The 14,713-nt window shown below is 54.1% G+C and overlaps 1 protein-coding gene across 3 annotated transcripts; it reads right to left on the bottom strand.

Annotated features, from left to right (window-relative positions):
• Positions 1 to 8,008: 8,008 nt before the first annotated feature.
• Positions 8,009 to 14,712, bottom strand: LOC113921569 (keratin, type II cuticular Hb5). Of its 3 annotated transcripts, none has more exons than XM_027592391.1 (9): positions 14,293 to 14,712; positions 12,112 to 12,320; positions 11,459 to 11,519; positions 11,228 to 11,323; positions 10,398 to 10,562; positions 10,011 to 10,136; positions 9,398 to 9,618; positions 8,617 to 8,652; positions 8,009 to 8,195 (listed from the first exon to the last, which is right to left on the bottom strand). In XM_027592391.1, the coding sequence occupies exons 1-9, from the start codon at positions 14,710 to 14,712 to the stop codon at positions 8,009 to 8,011; spliced, it is 1,521 nt and encodes a 506-aa protein (XP_027448192.1). The 3 variants fall into 3 exon arrangements, with proteins under 3 accessions (XP_027448192.1, XP_027448191.1, XP_027448193.1); XM_027592390.1 differs by having other exon boundaries at positions 8,009 to 8,202; positions 8,621 to 8,652; XM_027592392.1 differs by lacking the exons at positions 11,459 to 11,519; positions 12,112 to 12,320; positions 14,293 to 14,712 and adding an exon at positions 11,520 to 11,573 and having other exon boundaries at positions 8,009 to 8,202; positions 8,621 to 8,652.
• Position 14,713: the final 1 nt, after the last annotated feature.

The following is a 14,713-nucleotide window of genomic DNA, read 5'->3' as shown; positions in this document are numbered from 1 at the left end:
TTTTAACAGATTTTCCCTTCTTGGCACTTAATAAGTTCAATTGGACTACGCAAGTAATTCTCATTGCAGAAAATAAGAAAATAAAAGCAGCCATCATCACTCGACTTGGAGACAGCTGCCACTAGCATTGTGACTCCACAGGGAGGATGATGGCTAGAATCTTCTGGAAGGGCACAGTTCCAAGGCTGTGGTAGCGTCAGATTCTCGTGGCAGGGAAGTGAGCCCAAAGCATAGATCCTCACTGAAAAGCTGTAGTGTGTAGAGGTGCTCTGCATCGGGCAGAAGGAATCAGACTAGAGCTTTCCTGGAGGGTCGGGTTTGAAGCTGGGGGTTAACAAAGAGGGAGACATAGAACTGAGAGTTCAGGTGGGTGTGAGGGGGGAGGGGGCCCACTGCAGTGATATACATATCCCACCATCAACGAGATGTTTCTAATGTTAATAGCAAGCACAGTGGATTTACTGTGTGCTGGGCTCTATTTGTAGGCACTTGGCAATGTAGAGCTTACCACAATCCTGGAAGGTGGTATGATCATCCCCGTTTCAGAAATGACAAGACTGAGGCATGGAAAGCCTAGGTGACTTGTCCAAGGTCAAGTGGCTAGTAAGTGGCTCAGCCAGATTTGTGCCCAGGAGGCTTGGCTCCAGAGTTCAGGCTCTTAACCACCATACTCTCCTGCCTCCCTCTGCATTATCAAGTCAGGTGGATATCTGGGGTAGCATGTAAACTCATGGGATAAAAATGGATCGATTAGAATGAGAGGCAAGTATTTTCCTACCTACAGGTGTCCAGTTAGGCAGTGGCTGATCCCATCCTCTATTGGGCTGTGCTGGAATTTGCAGCCAGGGGTCAAGGAGGATAACCCCCACTGTAACCATGTCCACCTTCAGTACACCAACTTTGCATGGTCGAGAAGCAAACAAGGCACAAAGTGGCCCTTTGGGTCCTGCGATCTAACATTCCCCTGTTCTTTCAGGATCCCTGGGAGCAGGGGCAGCGCTGATGCTCTCTGCAGTGGGTAGGCAGCATGCCCCCAGCCCCACAGCTCTGCTCCCCTCACTCAGGGTGGAGCAGAATAGGCCCAGTCGAGCAGGAGCAGAGGAACTCCGTTCTGAATGTTTGCTCTCTCTCTCTCTCTCTCTCTCTCTCTCTCTCTCCCCTGCAGCTTGTGTGAAGGCGTGGGCTCCGTCAATATCTGTAAGTTGGGTGTATATCATGGGCATCGTTCTTTTGAGTGTTAATACTGGGTTGCATCTAATGGGTGACTCTGTCTGCGGGGCACTGGGTGCGGGATAAAGGGGCTGAGGTCTCTGGGACCTGCACAAATGGTTGGTCCAAAATATTTGGCCCCTCTGCGGGTCCATCTGGAACATGCGTGAAACCGAAGCTAGTGATGGTGGCAAGTTCTGCCCCCCTAACTGGTTCTGCGAAAACAGCCCAAGTCTTTCAGTTACGCAAAGAATACTCCTCAACTGGCACAATGTTTTGATAAGAAACACGAGATGTTTATTCTGATCATTTGGGGCCACTGCAGGCAACTCTTAAATCTTTATCTTTAATAATCCAACATGTATGCAGTCCCTAGGCTAAGTGTCTATCCGTACTTCTCATCCTTGTAGCAACCGTATTTCTAGATGATTCCACCACTGTGACCATCAGTTTTTGCTCAAAGATTGTATAAACACATCTCAACACTAGTCTGGTTCAAGTAGAGTTAGGTATCCCGTTGGCTAAACACACTCCTTCCAGAAACAGATGGCAATGGGTTTGGATTTGCCCGGAGTTGTAAAGATTCATGTTGCTGGTCGCGCCGAATGTGAAGAAAGCAAATCATTGGTTCCAAAAAATTCTGGGTCATGTCATGTCGGGGATGGAAGAGAATTCTGACTCAGTGTCTCCTTCCACAGGTGTGAGCCGTTCCCAGGGCGGTGTGGTCTGCGGGGACCTCAGTGCCACTATCCCCCGTGGCCTGGGGGGCGTGGCAACCAGCAGTGGCATCCTCTGCTCCCCCTCTGTAGTGGGTACCTGCTCCAGTGTCAGATCGGTGCGGTTTGTGTAGGGGGTGTGGGTCTGACGGGGGCAGGGGTGGGGAGCAGGAGGGAAAATCATTGCTCTCTGAGACCCTAAGGTCAGTGTAGGAGTTTCCCCTGGCTGGGAACCCAGACAGACTCTCCAGTTTCCTTCTTACTGCAGTTAGGACTTAGCCTTCGAGTGCATGACTGCCACCTCCATTGAGTCTCCCTTCCGGGCCGTCCAGCTTTTTGATAGAAGCTGCTCAGCCACTTCCTTCCCCAACTACCTTCAGGTTAGCAGACATTTAGTAAGTAAGTACTGACTACGTGCCAGACCCTCTGGGAAGGGAGCCGTGTCGGGGAACGGCGATGCGTGGGCACACCTCTGCTTTGCCCTCAGAGGAGCGGCGGGGCGTGTCGCTTCAGCACTGAGGGGGAGCAGGGCAAGTGGACTGGGGGTCTGGGAGGCCCCTCACTGATCTGAGAGATTGTGCATTCCCAGGGTGTCCCCCAACTCTTCACGTGTCAGGATGGAAAGGTTGACTGAAGCTAATGGCTGAGGTGTTTTGGTTGGTGGTTGGTTGGGATTTTTTTTTTTTTTTTTTTTGTATTTGGACAATTCCTGTTATGGCTCCTTCTCTCTTTGAATTTGCGTGATTAAATATTGACGGTAAAAAGTTTTCTCCTAGTGTAAATGAATGCCTGCTTCCTTTGTGGTTTTCCCCAGCTCCACCCCCCCTCAATCCCTGACCATCTCAGTGCTTCTGCAAGTGTGGTCCACGGACCACCACCACCAAGTCAGGGTCCCCAGAGATGGGAGGTGGAGGGGACTTCTTCAATTAGTAGATCCTGGGCTCCATCCAGAACTACTGAAGCAGAAGTTGCATGGATGAGCTCGGGGATCTGAGTTTAAACAAGCTCCCAGGTGATGCCTAGAGGAACTAAGGCAGACAACCACTGGTTTATGTGGGCAGAGGGGATTAGGAGGGTCGGGCGATTCTGACCGCGGAGCTGACTTCCTCTCTGACTCTCACAGGATCAGCTTCATCTCTTTGCATTTCTCCTTTGACTTTGCCGAAAGGTCAGAGCCAGTCTGGGGCCCCCACGCCTGGGTGGGGTGGAGGCGAAGGGAGCCCCTGCTAAGTGTCAGGCACATTGCATGTGTATTTCATTCATTGCTCACAGCAGCGGCATTATTATTCTTGATTTTATAGATAAGGAAGTCCAGGCCCAAAGAAGTTAAGTACCTTTCCTGAGGTCACGTAGCTAGGCCAGCGTTCAGACTGAGGTTTAGGGAATGCTCAAGTTCATACACTTTCCATTGTCTTGCCCCAGTTGTACCTTCAGACTAAACATCCTGGCTCATCAGACTGCTTCTGGACGAGGCGTTCTAACTGACCCTGCTTGCTAGTCAGACACTTCAGAAATAAGACACAGAAGATCACACAAAGGAAACTCCTCGAACTGTGGTAGAAACAACTCCCATAGTCTCTGCTCTCCAAGAATCTTGCTTGGGCAGATCTTCCTATGGGGCAGTTAATACAGGTCAATTATGTGAGGACCTAGAAGCAAAACCCAGACTTCTGGTTGGAGGACATTTTCCCTGACGGCCTGGATGGGGCAATTGATTGGGGAAATCTGCTTCTGGCCTATTCCTGAACTGACAGTCCCCAAGAAGTCGCACTGGGGAAGTCTGTTTGGAGTCCCCGGTGAGGCAAGTGGTGTCCCCCTGCTGAAGTGGAGAGAGGGGTTTCTGATGGACAAGTTTCTTTCATTTGCTTTTAGGAAGAATTCCACATCTTCCACTTTATTTTATTTGGGATTAAAACAAAAGATTCAAAAACAACTTGACCAGGTAGAAGATATTTTGCCATGAGAATTCATACTTGATCTCAAGACATAGAAAAACCTATGAGCAGTTCTTTGGGCAATGCAGTCCTTCTGATGCTTTCAGAATGTGTCCTCAGGGGGCACATTGTTCCCCTGTACCCCTGGGAGGACCAAGATCTTTCTTAGTGTATTACTCCCCTAGTCTCTGCCTCCTGGCCTTAGAGGGTCCTGCAGGGGCTACATGCTGGGCACACCACGGTCTGGATCCCACCAAGTTTGAGTGGAGGTAAAATCAGGTCCAAGGGCCACCAGATCTGCTCCGAGGAGGAAAGGGAGTCCCACTGGGCACCTCCTGCCCTGGGGCAGAACAGGGGATAGAATGGGGGAGGGCCTGCCTTTCCTTTCTGGTGGCGATGGTGGAGGGTGTGTATACACATTTTTGTGTCTCATTTTTAATGCAAAAGCTCATCCTTGGGGTGCTCAGTCGGTTGGGCATCCAACTCTTGATTTCGGCTCAGGTCTTGATCTCAGGGTCATGAGATCAAGGCCCGCATTGGGCTCTGTGCTGAGCACGGAGCCTGCTTGGGATTCTCTCTCTCCCTCTGCCCCTCCCTGCCTCCTGCTGTTTGCTCTTTCTCTTTCTCTCTCTCAAAAAAAAAAAAGCTCATCCTTCGTGTGCTACCTCCACCCCACTCATTCCCTGGCTACCCACTCTCACCACTCCTGTCCAATAGCACCAAGAGAATAAGAGTGGGCACTTTGGAGGACCCTTTGTTTTTGAACTAAGTGGAAGTGGGCAGGGATTTCCAGGGGGCACAAAGGGGGTCTGGTAAGGGTCGGGGGAGGGGCAGGAGAGTGGTGTGAGGCATCTGTGAACTCAGCCATTCCCCAGTGCAAGTCCCCCCCCCCGCAAAAAAGAGAGCAGAACCTTGTTCATGTGTCCTCACTGCTCTACTTTTCAATGAACAAAACACTCAATAAATACAGACTCTTCTTAATATCCACATTCCCAGAGAGTGTCAGTGGCTTGCATATGCGGACAGAGGGTAAGCCCAGATAGCCATTTCCAGTGTCCCTGTCCGTTCCAAAGAGCGATATACTTTGTGATTTCCTTGCTCATGTGGTTAGTTTATATTTCTCACTATGCTTGGTTCAGGTGAGTAATGGCAGCGATCTGTGTTTCCTGAGATCCCAAAGACTAAAGCAGGGACATTGGAGACGCTGGGCTGGTTGAAGGAGCCGAACTGGGAGTGGGTGTTTGTGAGGATGGTCCAAGGGGAGGGTATTTGAAACTCGGTGGAGGAGAGCTTGTGGCCTCAGGGAGGAAAGAGAAGAGGAAAGCCTAACCTGACCTGATTTTTTTGAAAGGACTGTAATCCATACTTCCCTCATCCTTGTATTTTGGGGGGACATTGACTATTTGAATAAGGGGAGACTACAAACAGAAGGTCTGATTTTCTCTGATGGAGGTCTTATTTGGTTTGTGGAGTTTTGAGGGAAAGGGAGCCCAGGAAAGAGCTCTGGAATCACCCACATGGGCCAACTTTATTGTTTGGGCCACTTGCTCTGGAATTTACCTGGTCTCTTGATTTCAGACCACTAGGTTTCTCCTTAAAAATTTTTTTCTAATAAAACTTTAATCCCTCATTGTCCTTGGAGCATATCCTTTGCTTTGTGTGAGGAATAGTTCTTTTATCGGGAGGAGGGCCGTGGGAGCCCCAGGATCCTTTGCCTCTGCATTTTTGCTGTTGGCTGCAGGGAGGGCTGGGGTGGAGGTTTCATCCTTATAAGACGATGGCACCTCTGCCTGGCCCAGTCAGGTGACTGGTCTTTGCACACAAAGCATGGAAACTCATTAAAAAACTTATTACTATCTCCCAGCTTGTGGCTGTTTGACTTTTCAATGCATCATGTCCTATTTTGGGGGTACCAGATTTGGTATCTTAGTTATGTGTGACCCAGACCTATGGGAACATCCTGGTGTTTTCCCCCCACAGACTCATTCCAGAAACCCAGAACCACGGGAGGTAGCAGGGCTGAGGAGGGCTCAGCTCACAGAGCCCCAGGCTGATGTAAAAAGTGTGAAGGCCACCTCCTGCTCCATGTCTCACTGAGACATGGCAGAGTTCATGCTCAGGTTTTGATTTTCAGCCCCTGACTTTTAACCTTTCCTGTGGATGAGTGTTGTGCCCTAAAGTGAACCTTTTCCTATTGTGATTAGGACCATGCCCTTGAGTCCCGGAGAAGTGAGCGAAAGGAGGGTGGCAGGTGGGAAATTTAGAGCAGGCCTGCCTAGTGGCAGCCGGAAAACCTCAAACAGCAGTAGCTGAAGCACTCAGAAGAGGCCAGCCACCGCTCCCCACCCCAAGGGAGCTGCAACCCTTTGGGCCTGAAGTGAGGATTCATCAGAACACAGAGAACCTTAACTTCTCCTCTCAGGGAAAGGCTGGGGGATGGGGCAGCACAGGGGGCGGGCAGGTGGATGTCCACCTAGAATGGTGATAGCAGGTCTGTTCTCCTAATGGAGAAATGGAGGGGAGCCCAACAGGGCTGATGTCTACTTCTCCTGCTCTACTGCTGTCTGAGCTCACCCAACCATCCCAGGCCTGATATGGCCTGGAGCCCCATCCTGGGTGTTGGCGGCGGCGGGGGGGGGTGGGGGTGGGGGTGGTCAGAGCCAGGAGGAGATATTTCCTGCGCTCAAGGAATTTCCAGCTTGATCCAGGCTCCAGACACACCCGGTGACATCCCTGGCCCTGAGCCACCAAGTCAGAAGCAGAGATCCTCAGGGTTGGAGACAGTGTGGGGCAGGGGTAGGGGGACTGTGCATGTGGGAGGGAGGGTAGGTAGGGAGAGCAGAGAGAGCACTGGGTAAAGGCAAATGGGAGGAGAGGCGTGGGATGGCTTATGTGTCTGTGTGGGATGGTCCTGGGTGGCTTAGAGGGTGGGGTTGTCTCCATGGGGTGGAGCCCGCATCTTGGAAGATCGGCACTGGGTAGGGAGTGGTTGCACAGGGCAAGGAGCTGGTAGGGAAAGGGGAGACGGAGGGAGCCGGTGCTTGGCATCAGGAGCACAGGCACATGCTGGGAACTGGTTTGAACCAGGGGGTAGCAGGTGAGAGCGATGAATTTGGGGTGGGATTTTTGGCTGCTGGGGGCGGGTGGGGGCGGGGAGCAAAGTATCATGGGCAGGGAGCTGGAGCTGTGGTCTAGGCCTAACTGGACTGAGGAGGGCTGAGCTGGAATCAGGCTATGGCAGTGGACGAGAAGAGGCACAATCCCTGGAGGGTTAGGGAAACACCGCCAGGGTCTAGAAAGTGTTGGCCAGCAGGGAATGGGGCCGAGGGTCATGCCCCTCAGGCATGTGGGAAGGGGTGGAGACACGGTCATTCACAAGACCACATACCCTTGCATCGAAGCAGCATTTATTGAAACACAGACAGACAACCCAGAAGGCAAGGCACCCACAGACAGTCATAACAAGAGGGAGACTCAGGAAGTGGCCTAGCCTTCTCCATCCCACCGGCTCGCATTGGACACACCCCTCCTGCACCCGCAGGGGGAGATCTGGAGCAACCTTGGAGTTTCCTTTGAAATGTATAAAGGTGCAATGAATAGCAAGACCTGTCCCAAGTCAAAAGGATTCCCCCCTATAATGGGCCCCTCGACTGGGAGGTCACATGAGGAGTTTGGCTGGGACAGGTTAACCCAAAGAAGGCAGTCAGTCAGAGAGAGAGAAGCAAAACACAAACAAGAAGAACCCTGGGGCCAGTGCTTCCTGCAGAACTCCCAGCCAGAAGGGAAGGAGGAGGACTTCCTTTCAGACTCTCAGTCTGTGGGAGACCTGGCCGGAGATCAGGCTCACTCCTTGTCTTGGGGAAGGCCAAGCTCCCGTGATGTCCAGCCACCCTGGGTGACCGGTAGTGTCCCAGAGAGCTTGGAGAATGATACGAACTGGCCACGGGTCTCTTGGAGTCAAGCCGGAGTTAGGGGGAGGGCTGGGAATGCCTCTCTAACTGAAGCCCAGAGGAGAACCAGGAAACAACTCCCTAGAATGAGAAGGTGCAAGAGTACGGCCGAGGGTCTTTCCCTCTGTAGGAACACATGGAAGATTCCAGAAGCAAGCACACGATTTCCATTCACACACCCTTCCGTGCTCTGGGGATTCTAGGCGAAGCGGACGGACCGGCTGCTCCCGCAGCTGAAGCTGGACGAGCGGGGCTGGCAGGGGCCACAGGAGTCAGGGGCCATCACTGTGATGCTGCCTCCCGTGGCCACGGGGCCAGAGGCAATCTGGCGCCCTGGGGTGGTGCTGCACGTGAGGCCCCCACAGGCGACTCCGCCGCGGGAGCTGCTGACACCTACAGGGGGAGAGAGGGGACACAGGGTGGGTGGCCTGCCCTGATCTCCCCAACGTTGTGATAGGCCCCAAGGGGCTTTCCCCTAGCAGGAGCTTCCTCCTCCGGAAAGGGGTTTAGTGGTTAAAAACTCAGGCTCCATTCCTCCCAGCATCTCAGACCTCTAGGGGACTGGGATAGGAAGGAAGTGAGGACCCTCCCCCCCCCCAGAGGCAAATCGCTGGCCCCCTTTTCTTGGCATGCAGTTCCCGTTGCCACCAGTGGAGGGCGCTCAACACCGCTGTCCCTAACCCCATCAATGCTCCCCAGTGAGGAGCCAGGGGAGGAGGAAAGGCCCCCTCGCGATGGGAAGCATTCTGGGTTTAGCTTTGCCCATCAACAAAGCCATTTTTTGGGGGGTGTTGTTTAAGCAGACACTTACAGACATTCACGGAGCCCACACCTTCACACAGCCTGTGGGGAAAGAAAGATCCGTTAGCTCTGGACAGGGAGCCGGGTTCCTTGAAGCAGGTGGTTGCTTAGGGACAGAGAGGGCCCTTCCTTGTAGAGCTCCTCGCCCCGAGATGCGGGTGGGGGGGCGCCCCAAGGTCTGTGTTGCACGATCACCTTCTTTTTCTAACCGTTCTCTGACCATGGAGAGAAAGCCTCCTGATTTTAAGCCGAGGTGGCGTGCTGCTGAACTCCAGCCAATCTGAGTTACCCCGCTCCCTGGGTAGCACCGGTCAGGCTCAGGGAAAGGAGAGTCAGCAGTGTGCAGCTGTGTGTGTGGAGGGGCTCCGTGCCAGGGAGGAGCCAGTGCATACGGAGCGCACTGTCCTTATGGGGCACGAGCCAGTGTGGCAGGCCAAGCCTCCCCGAGGGAGCTACTGAAAGAAAGTGCGTTCGAGAGGCACGTCGCTGGGGCACACGTTGAGCCTCTTGCACTTATTAACTGAGGCCACGAGAAAGTCACCGCACGCTGAGCCGTATTTCCTCATGTTTGGGTGTGAAAAATGAGACTTACCTCACTGGATTGTGAGGATTAATAGTGAGCACTCAGCACAGGCCAAACACACAAGTATTTGATAAATTATGACTATCATTGAAGCTTAGCCTGTGCTAGCAGTGCGTAGAGATGTAGCTCACACTTGGGCTCAGGGAAACACACTCCCAGGGGACCAGGGCCTCCTAAACCTAGAGAGATGCTCCTTAGCCCCACCTGTGCTCCTCGCCCTCCAGCAGCCGCCTGTAGGTGGCGATCTCGATGTCCAGGCCCAGCTTGGAGTTCATCACCTCCTGGTACTCCTTCAGCAGGCAAGCCATGTCCTGCTTGGCCTTCTGCAGGGCGGCCTCCAGCTCCGCCAGCTTGCAGCGGGCATCAGTCAGGGCCGCCTCGCCCTGCTGCTCAGCCTCGGCCACAGCGGCCTCCAGCTTGGCCCGCTATGAGGAAGGGGATGTGAGAGCGAGGATGAGAAGGAGAAGGCACAGCTTGGCTCACCTGAGCTCCTGGAACTGGGCCAGCAAGAGGGGGCTCCAGAGAGAAGCTAGGTCAACTAAATAGGACCAGGTATTTAATGAGACCTTGAATATGAGGGAGGAGATGGGGGCTTTCACCATCTCTCCTTGCTGGTTGCTGCAGGGTGGCCAAGAAGACTGACATCGGTGATATGGTACATCCCACTTCGAGGGCTGTGTGATTTGGTTGGGTCCCTGCTTCCCCACAGGCACACTCTGAAGACTGATTGGGGCCAGGCCTTTGCCCTCCTGGGGGCAAAGTCCCTGGTGCTGCAGTCTGCCTGAGCTGGGCATTCAAACTCCTCCTTCTACCCTACCTGACACTTGGCATTCTCGATCTCAGCGGTCAGTCTCTGGATCATGCGGTTGAGCTCATTGATCTCCTCCTTGGTGCGGCGCAGGGTCTCCCCGTGCCGGATCACCGTGGCCTTCATCTCCTCACACTGGGGGGAAGCAGAGATGCTCCTGAGGCTCAGATTGCAGTTTCCCACCCACTCAGACACCACAGATGATTGGTAGGTTGTACAGTGCTCAGCCTGTGCAACTATAAATGGCAGCCCTGCTCTACCACCCAAACTGAGAGATGTCTGTCCTCTTACCATCCTTAATAATCAAAATCCCCAGACAAAAGAGGCTTTCTTAAATATATACCTGGCTTCCCTCCCACTGCCATGTTTAGGAGGCAGGTGTCCTATGCCCCTCACCTTGCTGCGGTACCAGGACTCAGCCTCAGCCCGGCTGCGGCTGGCGATGTCGTCGTACTGAGCCTTGATCTCAGCCACAACACAGTCCATGTTCAGGTCCCGGCTGTTGTCCATCTTGACGATGACTGAGGTGTCTGAGATGTGGGCGTGGAGGACCTGGAGCTCCTGGGGGCCAACAGCCAATGCATTTGGGTCTGGTGCCTGATCTGGGCACCCTTAGGGGCAGTGTCCCCTCCCTGGAGGGGGCGCTGGTCATCATATTACATGACCCCGGCTCCACCTGCTCCCCTTCCCCCTTCGCTCACACACAGGTACATCATAATACAAGAAAGCCGGAAGGGGCCCCTGACTGAACAGGCGGGAAGACTGAAAGCCATGCTGGGTTTTCTCCAAGTCACCTAGCCAGGGAGCTGGGGTTTGAATGCCGGGACTAGTGATTTGTCCATTAATTGAGACCCCCCCCCCTCTAACCAGAGACTCCCCTTGACCTGCACCCTCAGATACACACTCTCATACCCAGGTACAGACTAACACGCCCCCAGACCAGAACACGCACACACTGCAACACGCACAGGCACTCACAGACGTGGAGAACCACACCCACGCTCCACAGTCCTCAGACACACACTCCAGGCTCTCCCCGGGCACATACGTATGTGTGTCTATCACAGTCATGGCACATGGCCCTCTTGCAGGTGTGTGCATGTTCTCTCATGCTTACATCACACACACGGGGCAAACATGTACACATAGCGCACTCCCTCCCCTCTTGCTCAGGTCCTCCCGCCTCCCCTCTCCCTGCCCTGGCTGGCCAGCAGGGGGCCCCTCACCTCATCATAGAGGCGCTTCAGGAAGCTAGACTCCTCCACCAGCGCCTCCACATTGGCCTCCAGGTCTGATTTCCGCAGGTAGGCGCAGTCTACGTCCTGGCGGTAAGGGAAGAGGAGGGCGTGTGTGTGTGTGGGGGGGGAGGCGTCTGTGGTCAGCGTGGTGACTGTGCCCCCACTGAAGGTGTCCGGATGGGTGCCCCTCCCTTCCTGCCCCATGAGCAGCCCCCTCACCTTCTTCAGAACCACGAACTCGTTCTCTGCCGTGGCTCTCAGAGCTACCTCCTCTTCATACCTGGGTTGGGGGGAGAGAGGGGCCGCAGCTGAGGGGTGGGAGCTTGGACACCATCCCAGCTTCTGGGCCAGATCTCCCAGCGGTCCAAAGGGACGGAGTCCCTGCGATTCTTAACTTATCCTCTCCATGGTCTAGTTTGTACGCTATTCTTGGGCTAGCGCTTGTCCCAGCCTGGCTTAGGCCACCCCAGTCCTGCTGCTGCCTCTGGGCTGAGTTAAGCGAATGCACACTCCGTTCCCCAAAACGAAATTCCTCTGTGCATCCCAGATCCAAAGAGAACCAGTGCCCTGGGCAGCAAGAACACAGAGCGAGCATCATAAAGTGAGCTGAGATGGGTAGGACCACAGAGAGCTATAGAACTCTACTGGGTTTTCTCTCCTCACTCCCCGTGAAAGCAGCTCTAAGACCCGCTGGGGCTCCAAGGGAGAGAGCGGGGCCAAAGAATCTAAGACACTTAGGCCCGGCCCTAGACAACCCTTCGGGTTCCAGGCAGCCCCTGCTCCTAGACAGGCAGGAATCTTCAGCTGCTTCAAGAAGGTTGAGGGCGGTGCCTTCCCATGCTCCCGTGTGCCCCCAGTCTGGCCGCACTCACTTCTTCTTGTAGCCCTCCAGCACCTCCTGCACGTGGTTGAGCTCCGAGGCCAGCCTCCCGCTGTCGGCCTCCACGCACTCGGCCTCCCGCCTCAGCGTCTCGATGTAGCCATTGAACAGGGGCTCCATGTTGCTCTCACAGCAGCGCTGGTTCTGGTAGAACTGCCACTTGGTCTCCAGCAGCTTGTTCTGCTGCTCCAGGAAGCGCACCTGCGTTCAGGGTGTGAGGATGAGACTTGGGGGTGGGGGGATCCCTGGAGGTGCCTGGTCCCCCAGAGCCCTCTCCACCCTGGATGCTCACTGAGCAGCCAGGGCCCACCGAGGGCCGAGCATGGGGCTGAGGGTCTGTGATGTGAGAGGCCTTGCTCCCAGCCCCCCAGGAGGCAGTGTGGCTGTGGGGGAAGTGCCCCGAGCTTGAGGCCAGAGGTCTGGTTCAAGTCCAGTTCTGCCACTCGGAGCGGGCAAGTTGTCTAACCTTTGGATGCTTGGTCTTCTCATTTCTAAACTGGAGATGAAAATAGTGCCTCCCTTAGAGTTTTAAAGATTGAACAATACATGGAAAATGCTTAGAGCATCCCTGACACATGGTCAATGCTCAACTAATTTGTGACTATAATTAGCAGTTCCTCATTTATTAATCCATGGGACACTTACTGAAACCTTACTGTGTGGTACGAGGGCCCCATGCTAAGATACATACACATCTATCTATTTCTACAGCTGACTCTTGAACAATGCGGGTGTGAGGGGCACTGATGCTTCCTCCCATCCCCACCCCCACCCCGTGCAGTTGAAAATGGGCTTATTAACTTTGGACTCCCCCAAAACTTAACTGCTAATAGCCTATTGTTGACCAGAAGCCTCATTGATACATACATTTTGTATGTTCTACGTATTAAATATTGTATTTGTACAACAAAGTAGGCGAGAGAAAATATGTTAATAAGAAAATCATAAGGAAGAGAAAATACATTTATAGTACTATATTCATCACAAAAAATACTTGTAGATGTGGATTTGCTCATCTCCAGCCCATGTTGTTCAAGGGTCAACTGTGTATCTCTACCTCTGTCCATCTGTCTCTGCTCACGTATCAGTCCCATTCAGTTCTCACAGCCCTCCGGGTCGGGGGCAGTATCATTCCCCTCATAGTACAGATGGGGAAACTGAGATGACTAGCTCATTGTCACACAAATGGTGAGAGTTGGGGTCTGATGTCCCCTGAGTCCCCTTCACCTGCCCACCATGGTATGTCTAAGCAGCTCATCTAAACTCAGCTTCAATTTGATAGTGAAAAAATGGAAATACTAATGTCTCCCCCATCGGGTCATTTTGAGGATGAACCAAGCTCACTAAAGAGAAAATGGTAACAAAACTCCTGACCCCAAACCCAGAGCCCAGTCCTATCTGTTCTGCCAGCGTGAGGCCTCGTGGACCCACAGGGAGGGCAGTGGGGGCTTGGGAGGCAGCCCCACAGTGTGGGGGTCTCCATACTCTGCATCCGTGGGCTTCCTTCCCCCAGCCTGGCTGCCCCTCTTCCCCATTCCCAGCCCTCTGTCCACGAAGGTGGTTGTGCTAGTCCTGGTTGGTTTACTGTCACACCTCCTGTCACACTATTGTCCTGGGAGAATCATGCTGACAGCCAGCATTCATTGAGCATTTACTGTGTGCAGCAGTTTTCAAGCATGAATCCATCCATGCTCGCAACATGCATACAAGGCGGGTTCTGTTCTCCAGACAAGTGACATGCCCAAGGTGTCACGGTGCCCAGGGGCAGAGCAAAGATAGGGAGGCAGCGTGGCTCCGAGCCGAGCCCGCCCACTTCCCTGAGCTGCCTGGCTCGGAGCCGTGTGCCTTTTACTCGCCCCATTATCTCCCACTCTCGTAGCTCCCAGTGCCCAATCCAGTTTTCCAGGGGCACCTCTGATATTCCTGTGTTGTCTTGTCTCCTGAAGCACACACACCCTTTAGACCAACGGACTCCATTTCTGGACCACATGGGGCCCTCTGTGCACTTGGCTGGAATTAAAAGATGGACACTGATCCTCTGCCTATGTTGGCCTGCGTTTCTCTCCCTCTGCTGTCTCAAACCTGGCTCCATGCTGTCTCCCCAACACACCGGAACCTTCCCGAGGGGAGGGCCAGCCGGGGCCTTCTCTGGACCATCCCAGGCTTCACTGACCTTGTCGATGAAGGCAGCGAACCTGTTGTTCAGGCACTTGATCTGCTCCTTCTCCTCGTGCTTCACGCACTGCGCATTGGGGTCGATCTCCAGGTTGAGGGGCGTGAGGAGGCTCTCGTTGACCGACACGCTGGTGATGCAGGGCGGGCTGGGCCCGCACACGCCGCCGGAGCGGTAGCCGAAGCTGCGGCCGCAGGAGCCGGCGCGGAAGCCGCCCACGGCCATGCGAGGCCCGCAGGAGCCCAGGTTGGAGAGGCTCCGGCTGCCGAAGCCGGTCAGCCCCCGGTAGCAGGACACCCCTCGGTAGGGGGCGGCGCTGATGCAGCAGCGGTTGCCAGTTTTGGGGGCCACAGCCGAGCAGGAGCTGAAGGTCCTGGTGACCCCACATCCTGAGCTGATCCTGTAGGAGCGGCAGGACATC

The sequence above is a fragment of the Zalophus californianus genome, chromosome 9 (genome assembly GCF_009762305.2).
Source record: "Zalophus californianus isolate mZalCal1 chromosome 9, mZalCal1.pri.v2, whole genome shotgun sequence".
NCBI lineage: Eukaryota > Metazoa > Chordata > Mammalia > Carnivora > Otariidae > Zalophus > Zalophus californianus.
This window is presented reverse-complemented; position numbering and strand designations above follow the sequence as displayed.